The sequence below is a fragment of the Ipomoea nil genome, unplaced genomic scaffold (assembly GCF_001879475.1).
Source record: "Ipomoea nil cultivar Tokyo-kokei standard unplaced genomic scaffold, Asagao_1.1 scaffold3030, whole genome shotgun sequence".
Classification (NCBI taxonomy): domain Eukaryota; kingdom Viridiplantae; phylum Streptophyta; class Magnoliopsida; order Solanales; family Convolvulaceae; genus Ipomoea; species Ipomoea nil.
Genome location: NW_017619458.1, coordinates 5,216,008 through 5,239,020, shown reverse-complemented (window position 1 = coordinate 5,239,020; position 23,013 = coordinate 5,216,008). Strand labels below are relative to the sequence as shown.

At 35.0% G+C, this 23,013-nt stretch overlaps 2 protein-coding genes across 2 annotated transcripts; both read right to left on the bottom strand.

The window, feature by feature from the left end:
* Positions 1 to 590: 590 nt before the first annotated feature.
* LOC109163483 (transcription factor RAX2-like) lies at positions 591 to 3,477 on the bottom strand. Its single transcript, XM_019312234.1, has 4 exons — positions 3,242 to 3,477; positions 2,915 to 3,044; positions 1,115 to 1,446; positions 591 to 1,084 (listed from the first exon to the last, which is right to left on the bottom strand). Exons 1-4 carry the CDS (start codon positions 3,375 to 3,377, stop codon positions 783 to 785), a joined length of 900 nt encoding a protein of 299 aa, XP_019167779.1. The 5' UTR covers positions 3,378 to 3,477; the 3' UTR covers positions 591 to 782.
* Positions 3,478 to 12,540: 9,063 nt separating this feature from the next.
* LOC109163584 lies at positions 12,541 to 15,852 on the bottom strand. The gene is made up of 3 exons (XM_019312333.1): positions 15,163 to 15,852; positions 14,751 to 15,059; positions 12,541 to 14,637 (listed from the first exon to the last, which is right to left on the bottom strand). Exons 1-3 carry the CDS (start codon positions 15,850 to 15,852, stop codon positions 12,541 to 12,543), a joined length of 3,096 nt encoding a protein of 1,031 aa, XP_019167878.1.
* Between the last annotated feature and the right edge of the window lie 7,161 nt (positions 15,853 to 23,013).

Below are 23,013 nucleotides of genomic sequence, written 5' to 3'. Positions count from 1 at the left end.
CAATTTTACCAAAAATAATAACAATAAATATTCTAAATGCAAAAAAAATTACTGAACAACCCCTACATAAATACACACAAATAAATCAGCCAATAAAACATAAAAAATCAGGATTGTACGAAACACCAAGATCAAGGACGGAGACTAGTCCCATGTTATCATATAAATGGATGTTCGATTTGAAAATATATATATGGCGTTTTTCTATAGCAGATTGGATATAGTAGAGTTTGAAAAATCACATATTCATTTTATTCAGTAGTGGTGGATTTTCATTTAGTAGACCCGCATCCCATCCACTTTTCATGTATTCGATTTTAGGACTCGCATGGGCAGTTAACTGGTCATAGAGGTGAAACTTTGAAAAAATGACCAGGGATTGAGTTTCACCAGCCACAGTGTGGGAGCCACCTCTCAAAGTGAGGGGATTCCTTGTGCACAGTGAGCATGCTCTGTCGTCGGGGTGTGGGGTTCAGCCTTTTGGATTTTAGGAGTAGATTTTGGCGAATTTGAGTGGATTTGGTAGACATTTGATCATCTCTATTAGCATTTAGCCCTAGTCAAAGCAATACTGGAACTGGTACATGACCTTTGCCAAAAATAAATGCACCAATGCAAAAACAGGAGAAATGGAATCTACATACCTATATAAAAAAGTGACAATTTTTACCGCAAATTTAAATCTTCAAAGTACTATTAAAAAGGAAAAGAAAAAAGGGATCCCCTTGAATTGAAATCTTCTTGATCTGCACTGAAAACTCATCCATATATCATCAGATCAATCAATAGTACATCATGACTTTTTCTTCATACTTGTTTTCCTCATCAACAAAGAAACTGTTCTGGCTGACGTTATTAGTGCTAATCAGCTGCTTAATCTCCTCCAGACTACTATAATCTAATGGGTTTCCACCATTGTTGACTGCTTGCTGGTTTTCTGCAACCCCATTGTAGCCAAAGCTTTGCAGACCTAAGCTCTCACCATAACCATACTCTTTGTCTTGGCTGATAATCTGGTTACTCCAACTCCCATCAGAAGAGCTACAGCTAGCTTGATGATGATGATGATGATGATGATGATCACCTCCATTGTTATTAAACTCGAGGTGCCTACCTTTGACCAACAGATGATGACTTTGGATGGTGGGGCCCACAGGGTTTGAAGCTGATGAGCTAGAAGATGGGTTCAAGAAAGTAGTAGTAGAAGCATATGGTGGTGGGAAAGTAGGATCAGTTATAGGGTAATAATTATAGTTGTTGCTACATTTGAATGGTGATGATGATGAGATTGTTGATGGGGGAAGAGGATTAGGTCTGGTTTTCTGGTCAGGAGAAGATGAAGATGAAAGCATGATTCCCATGAGTTTCTTCTTGAGCTTTGTGTTCCAGTAGTTCTTGATGTCATTATCAGTCCTGCCTGGCAACTGGGCTGCAATTATTGACCACCTGCACTTCACATATACAATTTCTTGTATTGGAAATGTGTTCCATGCCCCATCACCACAGTTCAACAACAAATTAAATATACAATCCAAACATTACATTCAAGAAAACACTAATTCAATTTATTTGAGTTTAATACTATTAGTTAGAAAGAGGTTTTTATTTCAGTCCGCACAGACTTAGCTTACTAGGCAGTATTTGGGGATGGAGAAAAAGACTAAAGCTTGAACCTTGACGGCGGCCGTGTGAAATTATGCCAAAGTGACAAATCCTTTGTGTGCACAAGTATTTGACCATGTCTACTGAGTTAACTGGCCGAGGTGTGTGGGGACCCTTAGGGTTGGGGATTCAATAATTAACTTTTTGGGAGTATTTGACCATGTCTACTGAGTCAACGGCCGGGGTGTGTGGGGCCCCTTAGGGTTGAGGATTCAATTAACCTTTTGGGAGAATTAATATATATATGTGTGTGTGTAAAACTAACCGTGCACACTTTAATCAAGGAATTAAAAGAGAAAAATGTGATAATTCATGATACTATCAAACAATTCATGATAACTTGTTAAGTAGTTTGTAACTCAATGACACTTTTGTGACTCTTTTAAATGGGAGGTCACAGAAATATGTATGGATATATACTAAATTGTAATAGAGTCAGTAGTACTCAAACAAAAATTCATGATAACTTGAAAAATGCAAATAAAGACTAGATAGAAAGTGCGTAAGCGATTTAGGAAAATAAATACTTTTGCCCCCTTAAATATACATAGTTGGTCGTACGTTTTGGTCCACCTGTGCTACAAATTACAAAATATATTCTCAACTTTGCAAGACTAGGGTTGTTTTGGTCTTCCTAAGAACACAAACATAAGGATGATTATATTTCCTTATTAAACTTTAGTCATTTTCGCCCAAGAGAAAATATCTAAAGAATTAAAACGCATATTAAGATCTGTATGAACTTTAATGTTGTCTTATATTTATGTTCATCACTAGAGTAGAGGACCAAAACTGCAACTTCAATTTTAAAAATGAAGAGCTGATATGATGATCCCACACATGGCACTCAAGCCCAACTTTAAAATCACCACTGAAATTAGTTCAAAAATAGATGTTCAACCCCAACTTAAATACGAAGTCTCTATTTGAAGTCAAAGTAGGATTATATATTACAAACTAAAAGAACCCCTCATGGCCTCATGAATAAATAAACAATCAAAAATACTTAATATTTTCTCATCTATCTAACATGGTATCCATGAGATAACTAATTCTTTTTCTTGTTTAATTAGTTGATGAGATTTTTGTTTTATATTGTAAAAATATGAATAAGAAACTTCATCTGTCCTGGCATGCAGGTAAACCAGATTTGTTGGAGATTCTAGTATATCTTGTAATTTTATTTGTTTTTCCAAGAAATAATGAAAAAAAAAAGAAAAAAAAATGTAATAGAAGTAGAGAAAGGTAGTACCTGCTACCAATGGTAGCATAGAGGCTGCAAATGATTCTATCTTCTTGGTCTGAGAAATCTCCATGTTTAATGTTAGGTCGGAGGTAGTTTAGCCATCTTAATCTGCAGCTTTTTCCACACCTTCTCAGCCCTAATTATTTATCAACATTAGTTAGCATGGAAACCAGACATGGATCACCAGCAAGACCAACAAAAACATGCATCAGATCACAATAAAAATTTCATGAAATTCAATATATATAATATATATATATATATATATATATATATATATATATATATATATATATATATATATATATATATATAAGCATTATATATAAATACCAGCTTTTTGTGGAAGTGCAATCCAATTTCCTCCAGGGCCATTCTTCTCTATGTACTCTTTCAGCTTTTCATCTTCCTCTGGAGACCATGGCCCTCTCTTCACCTTTTCCTTGTCACAACATGGTGCTCTTCCCATCTCTGTCTCTCTCTCTCTATGTATCTATCTATTTCTCAAGGCTTGTAATGAAAATGGTCTAGATACTTGTGGGGAAGGTGGGTTTGGACAGAAAGTATAAATATTTATTAGGAGAGATACATAAGTCAAAGTACAGACACCACAATTTCAATCATCAGTTTTCTAACATGACTAGTATGTGATTAGCTAGGTGAACTTTCTGTCATAAAATATTAAAAAATAGTATCATATATTCAATAGAAAGAGAAACAAACCTTCCGTTATATATATATATATATATATATATATATATATATATATATATATGGAAGGGTTTAGGTGCGGGTATAGTTTCCCGTGCAGTTGTAAGGTTAGATCTGAGCCGTTGATCAAATCTAGATAAAAAAAACACGTGTCTGGAAGTAAGAAGCATAAGCTAAAAATGGCGCACCTTTAAAGTGTTAGATCTTAAGCACAAACTCACGCGCATCAAGTACAAAACTCACGCACATTAAGCACAACCTCACGCACATTAAGCACAAAACCCACACACTTTAAAGTATTAACTCACAGACCTTAAGTTTCAACAACTATTGACATTAAGCACAAACCCACGCACATTAAGTACAAAACACACGCACATTAAGCACAACCTCACGCACATTAAGCACAAAACTCACGCACTCTAAGTATTAACTCACAGACTTAAGTTTCAACAACTACTGTCATTAACCTCACATACATTAAGCACAAACCCTACGCACATAAAGCACAAACTCCACTCACATTAAGCACAAATCTAACCGCACCAGAACCTAATTCTATATATATATATATATATATATATATATATATATATATATATATATATATATATATATATATATATATATATATATATAGGCGAGTTCAGGTGCGGCAGTGTCTTACGGTGCGGCGGTGCGGCAACACCAATAGTTCAACAAATATGCACCATCAACGTTAGGAAAATACACCACAAAAAACAGAGTAAACAGAGCCCCGCATCACCAAACACACACCATTAGGTGTGAGTAAAAACACCATACACTGTTCGGAAATACATCATTGGGGGTGTGGTCAGTTATATGGTGTATTCTTTTGAGTCTGTTGTGTATTTTGTGATGTTTTATTGCATTTCATTGTGGTGTTTTTTTCTTACACTGTTGGTGCATATTGTTAACACTGTTGGTGTATTCTGGAATCCCGCCGCATTTGAACTTTATTCGATATATATATATATATATATATATATATATATATATATATATATATATATATATCTACAAATCCACAAATCTACAAATCTAATAAGAGCCAATAATGTTAAGCCAATGTCTAGTACTTGCTTCTTAAAATGAATGGTTCATATTATTTTGATTTTTGTATTTTTTAATGATTTTCCTTATTTAATCTCTATTATATTATTTTCTTCCCTTAAATAACCCTAAATTCCGTTAGTATAAACATTAGTAACGAAATATTCCGTTAACTATTTATTATTCTTAACATACTCATTAATTTATATAAAAAAAGGTCTTAGGTTCGAACATCATCCCAATTAGAGTTGGCATATTGTTAAACATATATTTTGAATATGTTAAAATGTATTAAAAAAATATATAATATAAAAGTTAATATAAACTTTTATCAAATAATTAGCCCGACTAAATACATAGCATTCAAAGTTGAGCATCAAAGATTATAAATCAGAAACTTTACAAATCATTTGATTATCTTGATTTTTTTTTTTAAAGAAACAAATTTAGGTTAAGTTTTTATTATATATGTTTAATTAATGTTCTTTTGATTATTTAGAACAAAACTTAATATTTCAATTATGCTTTTGCATTATTGGAATAATTTAGGTCATTATGGTATTAATATTTTTTGAATTTTTTATAATGGTACAATTGTACATTACTTTACAAATATTATACTATTATTTTTTTATCGGACAAATTAAATTGTTCTTACATCATTGTCAGACCTGCGCGGCCTAACTACAAAGTTGTTGATCATAAATACAAATAATTGACAATGTTAACATCCTACTAGCTCCAATTGAACAAGTTTACACATCATAATTTTATCAATGCATGGAAACTTCTAAAAAAAATGAAGTTAATTTTTACTATATCATTATAACAATATATATTGTAACCATATATTTTGAAGTATTTATAATCATCATCTATTGACAGCAATTGTAGCAATTTTCATTGACAAACTCTCAAAACAATTTGTCTCAACAAGGAATGAAAATTTTTAAAAAATCATTAATTTCATTATTGTTGATGAAAAGTATGTACGACACTTTATTACTCTTATTAAATTAAAAAAAATTAGTAGCTACAACAAAAAATAATACATATACGTTTAATTAATTTAGAATAAGATGTCTATAATGCTTTATTTAAAAATTTTATTCATTATAAAAAAAATTAAAGAAATATAATTTAATTAGTTATATTATCTCTATTTTCTACAATTCAAAGATTCCTTACCTTCAAATTTAGTAATTTATTATATTCACTACCAGGGACGGAGCCAAAAATTGGATTGGGGGGGGGGGCGGGGGGGTGGGGGGGCGAAGAAGTATGACGGATTCAAAAAATTTTTCCAGTAAAAGCGAAACATTAAAAAAAAAGATAATTTAAAAAAAATTACCTAAGGATTTTTTTTTTATAACCATTACTTAAGAAATATAGTTGTAAATATTGTTGAATAAATGCGAAAAATAAAACACATCGAAACTTTATAAAATAATTCATAACAAAATATGAAAGATAATTAATTTGATAAAATAATTTGAATAGAAAACACATTATAAATATTAAAAAAGTGATTGTGTTGAAGTCATAGGAGAAGGACTCAAAAATATGTAAAACTATGTTAATGCAAGGATTTGAACCCAAAACTAATCTAACTCCTTACTTGTGGACATTTACTAGTTTTTTTATACTAATATAAACCTATATATATATATATATATATATATATATATATATATATATATATATATATATATATATACATACATACAAAGATTATATATGGGGTGGGGGTGGGGGTGGGGTGAGGGGGGGCAGCTGCCCCCCTTTGGCTCCGTCCCTGTTCACTACATTGTCAATTGTCTCTTTTTATATTATTTTGTAATTAAATATCAAAGTTATACAAAACATGTTATATATATTTACCAAGTATTTTATACAAATATAATAAATATTAATATTTTGATCAATACTTTCACATGATAACCTACCACACACATCTCACAACACATGAAACATGTAGGGGAAAAATTACCACTACTAAATATCAATATGTGTTTGTACGATAAAGAGTTTATATTACAACTATAAAATCACATGCAGTCATATACATAGCAAGGCAAATCTAAAGATTCATACATCATAATCTCATTGCATGATGAATCCCATATACTTTGAAATACTTATTTGAAAATAATCATTGGGTATTATCTCATTCGCACAAAGCGCGTCAAAAAACTAGTATATATATATATATATATATATATATATATATATATATATATATATATATATATATATATATATATATATATATATACACTAGTTTTACAGGCGCATTGCGCGAATGAGTTAATGCCGAATATTTATAATTAAATATATATTTGAAAGTATATCAATGCAAGATTATATATGAGAAGTTCATACAAAAGTAATTTAATGTCGAATTTGTTTATTTAAATATGTAACTCATAGTATATGAATTCAATGTAATATAGGAGATTCATTATACTTGTTAGTAAACTTTTTTTAAATAGTAATCAAAGTATTTTTGTTGCAAAGAGTTCTAATATATTTAATGAATGTACATATATACAAGATCGATGAATGAATCAACGGTACGAGTTCTTTAGGTGTTTTGCTCAGTGTTCATTTAGTTCAACCATTATTATTGAATAAATTATTATGGATAAAGAAATTCCTAATTTAAGGAATTTAGATGTAGTAATTTTTAATTATAATGTAACTCAAAGATATTGGATGATTGGTAAATATGATGTAACCCAAAGATCAAAATGTTAAAGAAATGGTTTGGTTATTCAACAGTTTTAAGCAACAATTTGTTCCAAACCACTGAAAATACAAACATTGCAATTTACAATATTTTCACTTAGCGTTTTTGAGAATAATTTCTCCAAAACACCTCTATATTTAAAAAAAAAAAAAATAAATTACTGCAAAGCCATTTCGAGTTTCAACTACTTGAATAATAAGTGCCAGTTTCGCTGGCTCACTACTTGCCCATCAACGACGGATGGGCAAGCTTAATTTTTAAATTGGAGCATTAAGGTTTCTTTTATAGGAGCCTCAAGGCTCCAATGCCACTTTTCCATCAATGTTTTTTTTTTTTTCTTTTTTTTTTTTTTTTTTGGTCAAAAGGAGGGGTTACCAAACCATTTAGTGGTCTCTATTTCCTCTATATCTCACGTGATAGGTTTGCGCATGACTTATTTTGTTTCTTTTATTAAATTATTGTTATTATTTTTATTTTTATTTTTTAAAAACAACTAGTATTTGCACCCGTGCGATGCACGGAATGGATTTGTTGTTATATATTAAGAATATATGAATCGATATATAATTATTTAAATTAGAACATCAAATATTATATAGTGTAATTAAAGATATGATTTGAATCATTTATATATTTTGATGTTATCATTGCTTGAATTTGTGCAAATAATTGCTCAAATTAATAGCTAATGTCTAGATGTACGCATGCGGCCCTATAATTTTGAAGATTTTATTTATCATTGTTTAGTATTTTCATACATTAGGCAAATGTGCTCGTTCTCTAACAACTCAGTTATAGAAATGAATTGCTATCCTTATTCATTTGTATAGAAGATATATTTTTTTGTCTAGATATATAGCAATTTTTTCATTTTAAAAAAAATAATTAATATCACCGATTATATTTACACATTATTGAAACCTCATTGTAGACGACATTGGTACTGACAACACAATCTTGTTCATCTACGTCTAGAGCTAACATCTTCTCCATCAGGACGGGTTACTTGGGTAAAAATATATAATGGTAAAATATCACTCAATTATTTATCCTTTTATATTTTCAGTCAGTTCGTAATATCAGATTCATTTTCAGTCAATTATTCTTTTTTATTTTCAATCAATTAGTCAATTAGAATATCAAATGCAATGATATTTTTATCTAACTTTCGTTCCATTTTTAATTGATGATGTAGATATTATTATTGAAATATTTCCGTTCCATTTTTAATTTACCTTTACTATTGTTTAAAATGTGCATTTACTATTGATAATGTAGAATATTACAATTGGAATATTTTCCTCCAATTTTTAATTTTCATTCCATTTTTAATTAAAATGTAATGATCGACCATTTTTTTAGTCAATTATAGATCATTTTTTATTTGCAGTCAATTATTAATATTCATTTCTTTTTATATTTTCAGTCAATTAGTAATATTAGATTCATTTTCAGTCAATTATTCTTTTTTTATTTCCAATCAATTAGTCAATTAGAATATAGATGCAGTGATATTTTTACTTAATTTTCGTTCCATTTTAATTTGATGATGTAGAATATTATTTATCAAATATTTTCGTTCCATTTTTAATTTATCTTTACTATTTTTTAAAATATGTCTTTACTATTTGATGATGTAAAATATTATTATTGAAATATTTTATTTCCATTTTTATTTTCCTTTATTTCTAACCACAAAAAAAAAAAAAAAAAAAAAACTTTGGGCTTCTCAATACTTGTCCACATTGATTTTTTTAAATTGCAAGCACCTCTTTTGGAATAGTTATGCTGTGCATCTGTATGCACCATGCATGGTGCATACAGATGCAAAAACGACGTCGTTTTATTAAAACGCGCGTCTCCCCTTTAAAAAAAATTCAGGTTCGATTCCTAGTAACAACATTATTTTGTTCATTCATTATGGAATTATCCGTATGCACAGCATAATTTGCCCCTCTTTTGGGTGTGACAGCTGACTTAGAGATTCCCAAATCCAAGGATCGAACCTTTGACCTTTAGTTAAGGATAGATGAGTCCCTTACACTCAACCACACACTCCAGGTTACTTGCTTACATTGATGGGCAAACAATTATGTTTGTAAGAGGAGCGATGCTCCTCTTTTCAAACATTTTCAATGTGAGATCAAAATGATCCACATCATTTACAAAGGGAGCCCCTCCCTTTTGTCTTCTTCTTATTTTTTTTTAAATTTTAATTTTATTTTGTATATCGTTTTGTTTGGATTATTATTATTATTATTATTATTATTATTATTATTATTATTATTATTATTATTATTATTATTTGATTATTGACAAATTTACCATTTTAACAATTTATCTTTAATCAAAACACCAAAAATATTATTTAATAACTAAGTAATTTGCTCCAAATTGATAAAAACTAAAACAACACATACATTTTTGGTTAATCTTTCCTAACCCCCACTAATAAATAATAAATAATAAATAATAAATAAGTAAAACTAAAATAAGAAGACAAAACTAAGGTTTCTTAAATAAGAACCTTTTGACTTCTCAATACTTGCCACATCGATAGGCAAACAATTATGTTTGTACCTCTTGTATAGAGGAGCTCTAGAGCTCATCTTTTCAAACATTTTCAATTTGGGATGAAAATGAACCCACATCATTTACAAAGGGAGCATGTGGCTCCCCTTTGTCTTCTTCTTCTTTTTTTTTTTTTTTTTTTTGGTAATTTTAATTTTATTTTGTATATAGTTTTGTTTGATTTTTATTATTATTATTATTATTATTATTATTATTATTATTATTATTATTATTATTATTATTGTTGTTGTTGTTGTTGTTGTTGTTGTTGTTGTTTTGTTGTAATTTGATTATTTAGCAAATTCACCAAAATTTTAAGAAATTCGTCTGTTTAATATTTTATATTTAATCAAAAAAACCAAATTATTTAATAACTTAGCAATTTGCTCCAAACTGCTAAAAACTAAAACAACACATACATTTTGGGTTAATATTTCCAAACCCCCACTAATAAAAATAAATTAATTAATTAATTAATTAATTAATAAAAAGTAAAATAAGAAGACAACGCTAAAACTTTTTAAATAAGAACCTTTTGACTTCTCAATACTTGTCCACATTGATGTGCAAGTAATTATGTTTGTAAGAGGAGTCTTGCTCCTCTAATATAGATGGGCTCTCTCTTTTCAAACATTTTCAATGTGTGATTAAAATGATCCCACATCATTTACAAAAGGAGTTTGTGACGCCTCTTTGTTTTTTGTTTTTTGGTTTTTTTTTTTAAATTTTAATTTTATTTTGTATATAGTTTTGTTTTGATTATTATTATTATTATTATTATTATTATTATTATTATTATTATTATTATTATTATTATTATTGTTATTGTTATTGTTATTGTTATTGTTATTGTTATTGTTATTGTTATTGTTATTGTTATTATTATTGTTATTGTTATTGTTATTGTTGTTGTTGTTGTTGTTATTGTAATTTCATTATTTGGAGAATTCTCTAAAATTTTAAAAAATTCGTCTGTTTAACATTTTATATTTAATCAAAACATCAAAAATATTATTTGATAACTTAGCAATTTGCTCCAAACTGCTAAAAACTAAAACAACACATATACTTTTTGGGTTAATCTTAGCCAAACCACCTAATAAATTTTTAAAAAAAAAACAAAAATAAGAAGCCATTAAAATAAGGTTTCTTAAATAAGAGCCTTTTGAAACGTTGGGCTTCAATAGGTTGAGAAAGTTTATATGAACAGATACTACACGTAACACGATGAATCGAATAGTTATGCTGTGGAACCATGTCCACTTTGCAAGGTGGACACAGTTCTATGTTCATAATTACTGAACTATATGTTCATAATTATAAAGCTAAATATTCATAATCTTTGAACTTCATATTCATAATTATTGAACTCTATATTCACAATTACAAAACTCTATGTTCATAAGTACTAAACTATATGTTCATAATTTTAAAGCTATATATTCATAATTTTTAAACTTCATATTCACAATTATTGAATCTCTATATTCATAATTACATAACTATATGTTCATAATTATGTTCACAACACTATGTTCATAATTTTAGAATTATATATTCATAATTTTTAAACTATATATTCATAATTATGAGCAATTTTAGAACCGTGTCAACCTTGCTAGGTGGACACGATTCCACATGCAGCATAATTTGACGTGTCAATAATACTCAATGATTATATGCTATTATTATTATTATTATTATTATTATTATTATTATTATTGTAATAAATGTTTGTATATCGTTTGGTTTGGATATATATTCATAATTTTTGAATTTCATATTCACAATTATTGAATCTCTATATTCATAATTACATAAGTATATGTTTATAATTATGTTCACAACACTATATTTATTTATAATTATAGAACTATATATTCATAACTATGAAACAATTTTTGAACTGTGTCTACTTTGCTAGGTGGACACGGTGCCACAGCATAATTTGTCAGGTCAATAGTACTAAAAAAAAAAAAAAGTCTTTGAACTTCTCAATACTTGCCTACATTGATGGCCAAACAATTATATGTTTGTAAGAGGAGTAATGATCCTCTTATATAGAGGAGCTCAAGAGCTCCTCTTTCCAAACATTTTCAATGTGGGATCAAAATGATCCCACATCATTTACAAAGGGGAGCCACCTTTGTCTTCTTCTTATTTTTTTTAATTTTAATTTTAATTTGTATATAGTTTTGTTTGAATTATTATTATTATTATTATTATTATTATTATTATAATAATAATAATATTATTATTATTATTATTATTATTATTATTATTATTATTATTATTATTATTATTATTATTATTATTATTATTTACGAATTAATAGATTTTATTTAATTTCCATTTGAGATTTACTTACCAAATACTTTACTACAAAAGTTTGGGCGAGAAAATGAATTAGGATGATTTTATTATTAATTATATATAGATAGATTGATTCTATTTCATTTTTTAAGCAAAATCTTCCTTAAAGATTAATAGTAAAATAAAGCTAACTTTTTTTTGAAAGACAAATGAATCAGATTGCATTAGCCACCATGGGCAGAATAAAAGCAGGAGGAATATCCCTCCATAACGAACGACCTGCTACTGCAGTTACATGTTTAGATAAGGAATGAGCCACATGATTGACGTCCCTACTAACAAAGCAAACTAGAGTTCCAGGCATAGCATTAATTAAACGGTTACAAGACAAAAGAGTAAAACCAAAATAATTGCGAAACGAACTAGCGTCATTAAGTCCAGAGACCAAAACTGATGAATCCGTGTAAATTCTTCCACCTGAGTACCCATTATCCTTCAACCAATAGAGGGCTTCATATAACGCCATTGCTTCCGCTAGAGGAGGATCATACTGACACACCAAAGGACCATTTGCCGCCGCTACAAAAGAGGAGTCTCCATCCAAAACCACAAAGCCATAAGCCGGTGCATGATGTGTACCGTGGAAGCCGGCATCCACGAAGCAATGGAAAGCTGCCGCTGCATGTGTGGACTGAGCAGGTGCTGCCGTGGAGTGCTGTATAGTGTATCTACTACAAGCTTCAACTCGGCGCTGTTCACAATTCGTCCAAGCAGTCCAGGACGCCGCATGGCGTCGAAGCAACAAGAGTGGTGTCGGCAAGCTACCTTCCCACACTGCCGTGTTCCTTGCGGACCAAATAGCATGGAGTATACCACATATTTGGCCTTGTACATCAATACTAAATCTTGATGCACCACCGAGCCACTCCTCCGTCCATTGCAAGAAATTCCTGTTGGCAAAAGAGGGGATATGAATTTGAGACATATGCCAAACATTGACAACATAAGGGCACGAGCAAAAAATATGCGAAACACAGTCCTCGTATAAGCCACACGACGGGAAAATATTAACTAGGTCCACCCTCCTATTTATCAGATTATCAAGCGAGGGAAATTTATTCAAGAGGGCTCTCCATAGAAACACCTTCCACTTGGGGGGAACCTGTAACTTCCAGACATTATTCCACACAGGAGAAGGCTGTGAATTTACAAAACCCAACCTTCTATAGCCGTCTTTAACCGAGTAGCACCCCCTTAAATCCCCTTCCCAGTGCCACATATCATCATAATCCAAACTTACAGGCAGATGTGATATAAGCATTGCATCCCGTGGATTAAACAACTGATGTAAATAATTACCATTCCAACTTCCCGTGTGGGCATCAATCAGATCCGAGACTAACATAGCCTGGCCATTATTCACCTGTTCAGATTCAACATAAGGATTTTGGGCATCCGATAGCCAAGGAATTGTCCAAACCTGAGTAGATCTTCCATTGCCAATTCTACGCCTGCAACCGGATTTTAACAAATCCTGACTGGCCATAATGCTCCTCCAAACGTAGCTAGGATTACCACCTATAATAGCCTCATAAAAGGAAGTAGTCGGGAAATACCTTGCCTTAAAAACACGTGCCATTAAGGAGTTGGGATTAGTAAGTAGCCGCCATCCTTGCTTGCCCAATAGGGCCAGGTTAAACTCATGCAATCGCTTGAAACCCATTCCTCCAAACTTCTTGGATTTACACATCCTATCCCAAGCTAACCAATGAATGCTTCCGTCATCACCACTCCGTCCCCACCAATACCTGTTCATTAGTCTCTCCAAAGAAATACATAAAGAAGTCGGGAGTAGGAAAATACTCATTGTATAAGTCGGCATGGCTTGTGCTACACTCTTCAAAAGGACCTCCTTTCCTGCCTTAGACAGCAACCTTTTATTCAACGATCCAAATCTCTGCCTCAGCTTTTGCTCAACATAAGCAAAAACCGCCCTCCTGTTCCTGCCAACAACAAATGGCAACCCCAGGTACTTCCTAAAATCCTCAGCTTGTGCGACTGCCAAGGCCCCCGAAACGAGTTCTCGTGTCCCCTCGTGAGTGTTGCGGCTAAACGAGACATTGGATTTGTGGAAGTTCACTGCCTGGCCAGAGAAAAACTCATAGACACTCAGATACTTCTTCACCTCCATCGTTTCCTGCAGATTGGCTTTAAAGAAGAGCAGGCTGTCATCTGCAAAAAACAAATGCGAAATGGGTCGTGCCCCCCTGGCCACCCTGCATCCATGAATAAGACCCTTCGCCTGAGAATCCTGCAAAAGCAAAGATAACCCTTCTACACAAATGATAAACAAGTAAGGAGACAAAGGATCCCCCTACCGTAACCCCCTTTAGGCACAATTTCCTCCGCTGGCCTACCATTTACCAAAACTCTATACCGCACTGTTTGGACACACATCATAATCAACTGAACCCATTTAGCATCAAAACCCAAACCCATTAGCATGTCTCTCACAAAAGACCACTCAATCCTATCATACGCCTTGATCATATCAAGCTTTAAAGCGGCCCACCCCACCTGGCCTAGCTGTTTCCTTCTCAAGTAGTGGCCCACCTCAGAAGCAATTAGAATATTGTCCGAGATCAACCTACCTGGGAGAAATGCACTTTGTGATTCCGAAATAATACCCTCCAACAAAGGTTTCATACGGTTTGCCACCATCTTAACCATAACCTTATACAAGACATTGCACAACGCAATTGGCCGTAAATCAGACACACGCTCAGGGGCACATTTTTTTAGGGATCAAGACAATATTTGCATCATTCAAACATACAGGAAAAGATGGCTGAGAAAGACAATTAAGCACAAAGGAAGTGACATCCTTACCAATAACATCCCAGAACGCTTGGTAAAAACCGGGATTCATGCCATCCGGCCCCGGGGATTTATCCTTGCCCATAGAGAATAATGCAGCCCGGACCTCCTCCGGCTCAAACGGACGTAACAGATGGGCATTCTGGGCTTCGGTCACACGTTCCTGCATAGAATCAACACTGAAAGTCCCTGGAAACCCCCCAGATGCAAAAATTTGCTTATAGTATGTAGTGACCAGAGAATCCAAAGCTTGACCCTCCTTCCAGACCCCATTATCATCTTTCAATTTCACAATAACACTCTTCTTCCTCCGGTGGGATGCGAATTTATGAAAGAATTTGGTATTCCGATCAGCCCCCTGAAGCCAGTGCTGCTTAGCACGCTGCCTCCAGAAAGCCTCCTCTTGAGATAGAGCAAGATTTATACTATTGTCGAACTGCACAAACTGGGCCAACGAAACAGGGTCACGGCTGTCCCGTACCTTATCCATTTCCTTCCTTAACTCTCCAATCCGTTTACCGAACTTGTGATGACGGTCCCCACCCCACGCCTTGAGCCCCTTACCACACAAATCAAGCCTAGCCTGCAAATTCAAACCCTGTGATCCGGCCCATTCCCGTTCCACCACTCCCCTACACCCCTCATCCATCAGCCACGCGTTCTCAAAGCGGAAACCACGAGGCCGAGCAGCATGCACCGACCCATAAATATCCAGAAAAAGAGCCGAATGATCCGACGAATCTGTACGAATATTATACAGCCTCGCCTTATCATAACAAGCCAGTCAGTCCATACATGCCACCACCCTGTCGAGCCGCTCTTCCACCCAGTCCACCGTACCCTTACCCCGCTCCCATATAAACGGATAACCAATCATAGGAAGAGACAACAATCCACAATCCTCGAGCGCCTCACTGAAACCCTCTATCAAGCCATTCGGGTGCGGTAATCTTCCCCTCTTCTCCGATTGGGCTAATAAATTATTAAAGTCGCCCAAGACCACCCAAGGTAACTCAGAAGCCCCCTTAAGTGATCTCAAGTAATCCCATGAAGCCCTCCTCCTGTTCCTCTGCGCATAACCATAATAACACGTGAGTCGCCATTGTGGCAAACAGAAATTGGGGTGGGAGAGGAAAAGCTAACTTATTAATAACCGATTCTATTACATTTTTTAAGCATAATTTTTCTTAAGATTAATAGTAAAATAAGGCTAAATTATTAATAACCAATTCTATTCTATTTTTTTTATGCAAAATCTTTCCTAAAAGATTAATAGTAAATATCTTAATGATTTTTTTTTCTTATACTGCTTATTGATTCTTTTCCATTTTTCAGAGTGTAGAAAAAATTCACATGACTAACATTTCCTTCCATTCATTTCATTTTTCCATATTATTATTATTAATTTCCTTCCCAATATTATTCTATATTGTTTTGGCTTAGGCGGGAGCGTGTAAATGAGGATATTGTTTTTATTAATTAATATAGAATATATATTACCAATTAATGTTTTTATTATAATTGAACAATAATATTAGCAATTATTATTTAAAGATTTTGTAAAATAATAAGTAAAGTTGTATTGCGGATAGAAAAATATATGTACTTTAATTTTAATTTAAATTATTAATAATTAATTCTATTTTATTTTTAACAAAATCTTCCTTAAAGATTAATAGTAAAATAAAGTTAAATTATTAATAACCAATTCTATTACAATTTTTTACGTAAAATTTTTCTTAAAGATTAATATAGTAAAATAAAGCTAAATTATTAATAACCGATTTTATTACATTTTTTTACGCAAAATTTTTCTTAAAGATTAATAGTAAAATAAGGCTAAATTATTAATAACCAATTCTATTCTATTTTTATTAGGACTCTATCATCACTAGTGTTCGTTACCTATTATTATTAGTAATTAGTGTTCGTTACCTATTATTATTAGTATTCGTCTTGTAATAGGTTTACTATTCACTACTATATATACTCCTGTACAGACTCATTATTATTCATTCAGATATATCGTATCCTCATCTGGCATCAGCAGGTTTCTCTCTCCTCTCTCTAATGGCGCACCTCGGATCTGATGACGGCTCTGTTGGTAGTTCTGAACGGACCGTTTCCGAGGCCGCGCTTGTTGCACCGCTGCAGTCGGGGGTGTCTTTCTCTTCGGCGCATCACTTCGTCTCCATCAAGTTGACATCCCGCAATTTTTTGTTTTGGCGTACTCAGCTTCTTCCGTTCTTGGATGGCCAAGGGTTGTTGGGTTTTGTCGATGGTACTTCGGTATGTCCGCCGATCACCGCGCTTGCCGTGCCGCCTGCCGAGGGAGCTGTTCCTGCCGTGCCTTCGTCGGCTTCGTCTTCCGCTGCTCGGAGTGCATGGCTCCCTCAAGATAAGGCCGTGCTCTCCTTATTAATCTCATCCTTGTCCGACGAGATGATGCACCTCGCAATCGGTAAGTCCACTTCTCGGCATTTGTGGTTGGCAATCGAACAAGTTCTTGGTTCGACTACACGGGCTCGTGCCCTCCGGTTGGTGGGCGAGTTGCAAGGATTACGGCAGGGGGATGCTTCGATCCCGGACTATCTTGGCCGTGCGCAGGTGCTTATCGAGGATTTAGCGCTTGCCGGCCGTCCGGTGACGCTAGAGGATCAGAATATGTATATATTCCGAGGCTTGCGGTCCGAATATCGTCCTTTGGTGGCGTCGCTCACAAGCGGTGCTCCGGTGTCTCTGCCCGAGCTATCCGATTTTCTTGTTTCGCAGGCTTTTATATGTGCCGATGAAGCTGGTGATGTTGCTGCTGCTTCGGTCGCCATGGCGGCTCAGCGAGGTGGAGGCCGTTCGGGCGGGCAGCAGCGTGGAGGCGGCAACCGCGGCCGTGGTCGCGGCAAATGGCGTGGCCGTGGTCGTGGCGGTGCCGGGGCTGTCCAGTGTCAGATCTGCTCCGGCGAGGGCCATTCGGCCGCTTCGTGCTTTCGCCGGTACGATGGAGCTCCGGGGCCGAGAGCGCATGTTGCGTATCCTGTGGATGATGCGGCTTCGGTTAGCACTCAGCAATGGTTTCCCGACACTGGTGCGTCGAACCATGCCACCCCAGATCCGTCTTTGATGTCCTCGACGGTCTCTTATAACGGTACGGATCATCTTCGTGTTGGTGACGGTAAGTGTTTACCTATTGTTAGTACTGGTTCGTCTTCGGTAGCCTCTTCTAAAACACTGTTTCGGTTGTCTGATGTTCTTTTTGTTCCTGGGCTTTCTGCGTCTTTATTATCCGTGCAACGGTTTGCCCGTGATAATAATGTATTCTTTGAATTTCACCCTGATTGTTTCTTTGTGAAAGATCGTTCAACCAGGGAAGTTCTGTATAGAGGGCAGGCTTCGGGGGGTCTCTATTCTTGGCCTGTTTCTCGTTCGAGTCCCGCTGCGTTAGTGGCTTCGCGTGTCTCCTCTGACGTTTGGCATGGTCGGTTGGGTCACCCTCATCCTCGTGTCTTGTGACAGATTTTGAATTCGTGTTCCATTGATTCTAGTTTTAGTAATAGTTCGGTGTCATGTCGTGCTTGTATGCTTGGGAAATCATCTCGGTTTCCCTTGCCTCGTGTCAATACTACTACGTCGCATGTTTTAGAGCTTATTTATACTGATATTTGGGGCCCATCGCCTTTTCTTTCTGTCAGTGGTTTTCGTTATTTTGTTTTGTTTGTTGATGACTACACACGCTATGTATGGTTTTATCCTATGCGATTAAAAACTGATGTGTATGCTATCTTCGAGCAGTTTCGGTCACTAGTTGAGCGTTCATATGGTCGTAAGATTGTCTCTATACAATCTGATTTAGGGAGAGAGTATAAACGGTTGCACCGTACTTTTGTCTCTTTGGGTATCAATCATAGGCAATCTTGTGCCTATACCCATGAGCAGAATGGTAGAGTTGAGCGTCGGCATCGTCACGTTGTGGAAACGGGTTTGGCTCTCTTGGCTCAGGCTTCGGTTCCACAGCGATATTGGGATTATGCCTTTGAGACTGCGGTCTATCTCATCAATAAAATGCCTACTCGAGTTCTAGACAATGTCAGTCCTCATTATCGTTTGCATCATTCTAATCCTTCTTATTCCTTCTTACGTGTGTTTGGCTGTCTCTGTTATCCTCTGTTGCGCCCGTACAATCGTAACAAGTTGCAGTATCGGTCATCCCCGTGTGTGTTTCTTGGTTATCCGTCTTCGTTTCGTGGCTATCGTTGTTTAGATCCTGCTACTAACAAGGTATTCATTTGTCGTCATGTACGGTTTGATGAGACCGTATATCCGTTTGCTTCTTCTATGCCTTCTCAGGTCTCTAGCTCTCGCCCGGTTGAGCCGTGGGGTGTTGGTGCCGTTCGGGTTGGTGTTGGCTCCGATGTTTGTCCCACTGGACCTAATCCTCATCCAGAGTTGGACGCGGATTCCGGGGCTGCCGCAGCTGGTTCAGATTCTCGCACCGTGACTGCTACGGCTCCGGAAGGGGCGGTCTCGGGTGCTCCTACTGCGCCCAAGCGAGGCCGCCGTACGGCGAAGCCTGTTCAGCCTCGGTCTCATGTCATGGCAACCCGTTCTCAAGGACCGACGCAGCATGTGGCTCTTATGACTGTTCCTGAACCGACTTGTTATTCTCAGGCAGTTCGGTATCCGGAGTGGCGTGAGGCCATGGATCTTGAGTTTAATGCCTTGCTCCAGAATCACACTTGGCGTCTGGTTAGTCGTACACCTGGCATGAACGTTGTGGGGTGCAAATGGGTGTTCAGAACGAAGCGCAAGGCCGATGGCACGATTGAGCGGCACAAGGCTCGATTGGTCGCAAAGGGTTTCAATCAAGTCGCTGGGCAAGATTTTTTTGAGACTTTCAGTCCTGTTGTCAAACCCACCACCGTACGGCTTCTTCTCTCTTTAGCCGTTTCTCGCGGTTGGGTCATTCGGCAGTTGGATGTTCACAACGCCTTCCTCAATGGTAATCTTGCAGAGACAGTTTACATGAGACAGCCGCCCGGTTATGAAGACCAGTCACGGCCGGATGATGTGTGTTTGTTACAGAGGTCACTCTATGGTCTTAAGCAGGCTCCTCGAGCGTGGTTCAATAGGTTGCATGCTTTCTTGGTGTCGGTTGGTTTTTCACCCTCCAAGACTGATGTTTCTTTATTCATCTATACGCGTGCCTCTATTTGTTTATATTTGCTTGTCTATGTTGATGATATCCTTGTTATGGGGTCTGATGCTTCGTGTGTTACTCGGCTTCTTACCGACTTAGCCTCGGAGTTTAAGATTCGTGACATGGGTGCTCCGTCTTTTTTTCTTGGCATTGAGACGGTCTCCAAGGATGGTGGTTTGTTTCTTTCTCAGCAGCGATACATGCGAGATATTTTGAGCCGTGCAGGTATGGTGGACTGTAAACCGTTGGCTACTCCGGTTCCTGTGTCCCGACCTTCTTCTGATTCTGTGGTTCCCTATGCGGATCCCACGTAGTATCGCAGTCTTGCTGGGGCTCTACAGTATCTTACTGTTACTCGTCCGGATCTCTCTTTTGCCGTGAATCGGGTCTGTCAGCATATGCACTCTCCAACCACTGAGCATTGGGCTATGCTCAAGCGTGTTCTGCGGTATGTAAAAGGAACTCTGCACTTTGGTCTTTTTATTCGTCCTTCCTCCTCTGTTGCGGTTCATGCCTTTTCGGATTCGGACTGGGCTGGTGATCCAGCTGACAGGAAGTCTACTAGTGGTTTTGCGGTTTTTCTTGGTGGCAATCTGATTTCCTGGTCTTGTTGGAAGCAACGCACGGTTGCTCGTTCGTCTACAGAGGCTGAATACAAGGGCTCTGGCTGATGTGTCTGCGGAGGTCACCTGGTTGGTTTCTCTGTTGCACGAGCTTGGAGTGTCATTGGCTGCTCCTCCCACTCTCTGGTGTGATAATTTGGGTGCGACTTATCTCTGTTCCAACCTGGTGTTCCATGCTCGTACAAAGCATGTGGAAATTGATTACCACTTTGTTCGTGACAAAGTGGCGAAGAATGAGTTGCAGGTTAGCTTCATTTCCACAAAGGATCAGCTCGCTGATGTGTTCACTAAAGCTCTCCCTGGTCCGCGTTTCTCTACTCTATGTGGCAAGCTCAATGTTGTTGCTAGTCCACCTTGTGCTTGAGGGGGAGTATTAGGACTCTATCATCATTAGTGTTCGTTACCTATTATTATTAGTAATTAGTGTTCGTTACCTATTATTATTAGTATTCGTCTTGTAATAGGTTTACTATTCACTACTATATATACTCCTGTACAGACTCATTATTATTCATTCAGATATATCGTATCCTCATCATTTTTACGTAAAATCTTTCGTAAAAGATTAATAGTAAAATATCTTAATGATTATTTTCCTTATACGGCTTATTGATTCTTTTCCATTTTTCAGAGTGTAGAAAACATTCACATGGCTAATATTTCCTTCCATTATTTTTCATATTTCCATATTATTATTAATTTTCTTCCCAATATTATTATTAATTGTTTGGGCGTACAGCTTCCTTCCATTCTTTTTCATTTTTTCATATTATTATTAATTGTTTAGGCGGGAACTTGTAAAGGAAGATTTATTTTTATTAATTAATATAAAATATAGAATATAAATATAGATTAATATAGAATATAGATTATCAATTAAAATTAGTTTTTTTTTAATATTATATTTGAACAATAATATTACCAATTATTATTATTATTATTATTACTACTACGGAGTAATTATGGCAATTCCATAATTACGTCAAAAAATAAATACACTTTTGACCTATACAATGAGAAATTGAGCATGGACTTCATAACTGTCAAAACTGGCACCATGAGAATAAAACAACTTAACAAATCAGAACTTCAAAAGTCCGATTACTTCAATAATAATCAACGCAAAGAACTAAGAAGAATATAATAATATTCAATTGGTGTATTAAAGGCGATTCCTGCTATATCTTGTCGTGTATATTACAATAGAGACACTTAACCACTCCCCATTCTCCAATCACCCGTGAGTCACACATTTTATTGTGTGGCACTTTAAATTCTTGACCAATGACAGTATAGCAAAAAAATGAAGAGAGAGATTAGAGGAGTCAGCACTCAACATCCCTTTAAACGGGCAAGAGTAGGCACCACTCAAAGCGAGATTCACATGAGCCTGCCTTTCATCAATGATAATGAAACTTCAATAGAAGCAAAAAAATCAATATATGAAATGGACTTGGAGTAACTGTAGAAATATTCAGGATAAATCATAATCTAGGCATATGATATGAATAGCTTTTCGCTGAAAAAAGTATTAAATTTGGACAATACAACCATGAAAAACGTATTGTATCTAATCCAATCAAACTACTTGGATGCTAAACCTACCGTTAATTTCGAAACACAACTAAACTGACTGATCAATGCTGAAGACCTAGTGGGAAAAAATGGATGCAATATAAAATGAAGACTTATAATTTTTGTAGTCATCAACTCATTGTATTTATAGGTGAAAAATATGAGAATTATAAATTTGTAAAATCTTTCAAAAAGAAAGTGTATTTATTTATTTAAGGTATTGCCCTAATCAATTCATTATATTGATATTCCTAATCAATTCATTATATTACTATTCCTAATTAATCTTATTCTTAATTAATTCATAATATTGATATTACTAAATTTCCATTTTTCATTTGCTTACCAAATAGGCTTTATTAAGTATTTGACCAATAAAGTATAAAATATTTAATTAATTTGACTACAAAAGTTTTGGCGG

Excerpts from the sequence above, each read along its gene's own strand:
- LOC109163483 (XM_019312234.1), bottom strand. The coding sequence starts at position 3,377 with ATGGGAAGAGCACCATGTTGTGACAAGGAAAAGGTGAAGAGAGGGCCA. Across the intron at positions 1,447-2,914 it reads TATGCTACCATTGGTAGCAG|GTGGTCAATAATTGCAGCCC; the intron begins GTACTACCTTTC and ends TGTGAAGTGCAG. Across the intron at positions 1,085-1,114 it reads TCATCATCTGTTGGTCAAAG|GTGATCATCATCATCATCAT; the intron begins GTAGGCACCTCG and ends ATAACAATGGAG.
- LOC109163584 (XM_019312333.1), bottom strand. The coding sequence starts at position 15,852 with ATGGATGAGGGGTGTAGGGGAGTGGTGGAACGGGAATGGGCCGGATCA. Across the intron at positions 15,060-15,162 it reads TTTCTCAGCCATCTTTTCCT|GTTATGGTTAAGATGGTGGC; the intron begins GTATGTTTGAAT and ends GTCTTGTATAAG. Across the intron at positions 14,638-14,750 it reads CAGTGCGGTATAGAGTTTTG|GATTCTCAGGCGAAGGGTCT; the intron begins GTAAATGGTAGG and ends TTGCTTTTGCAG.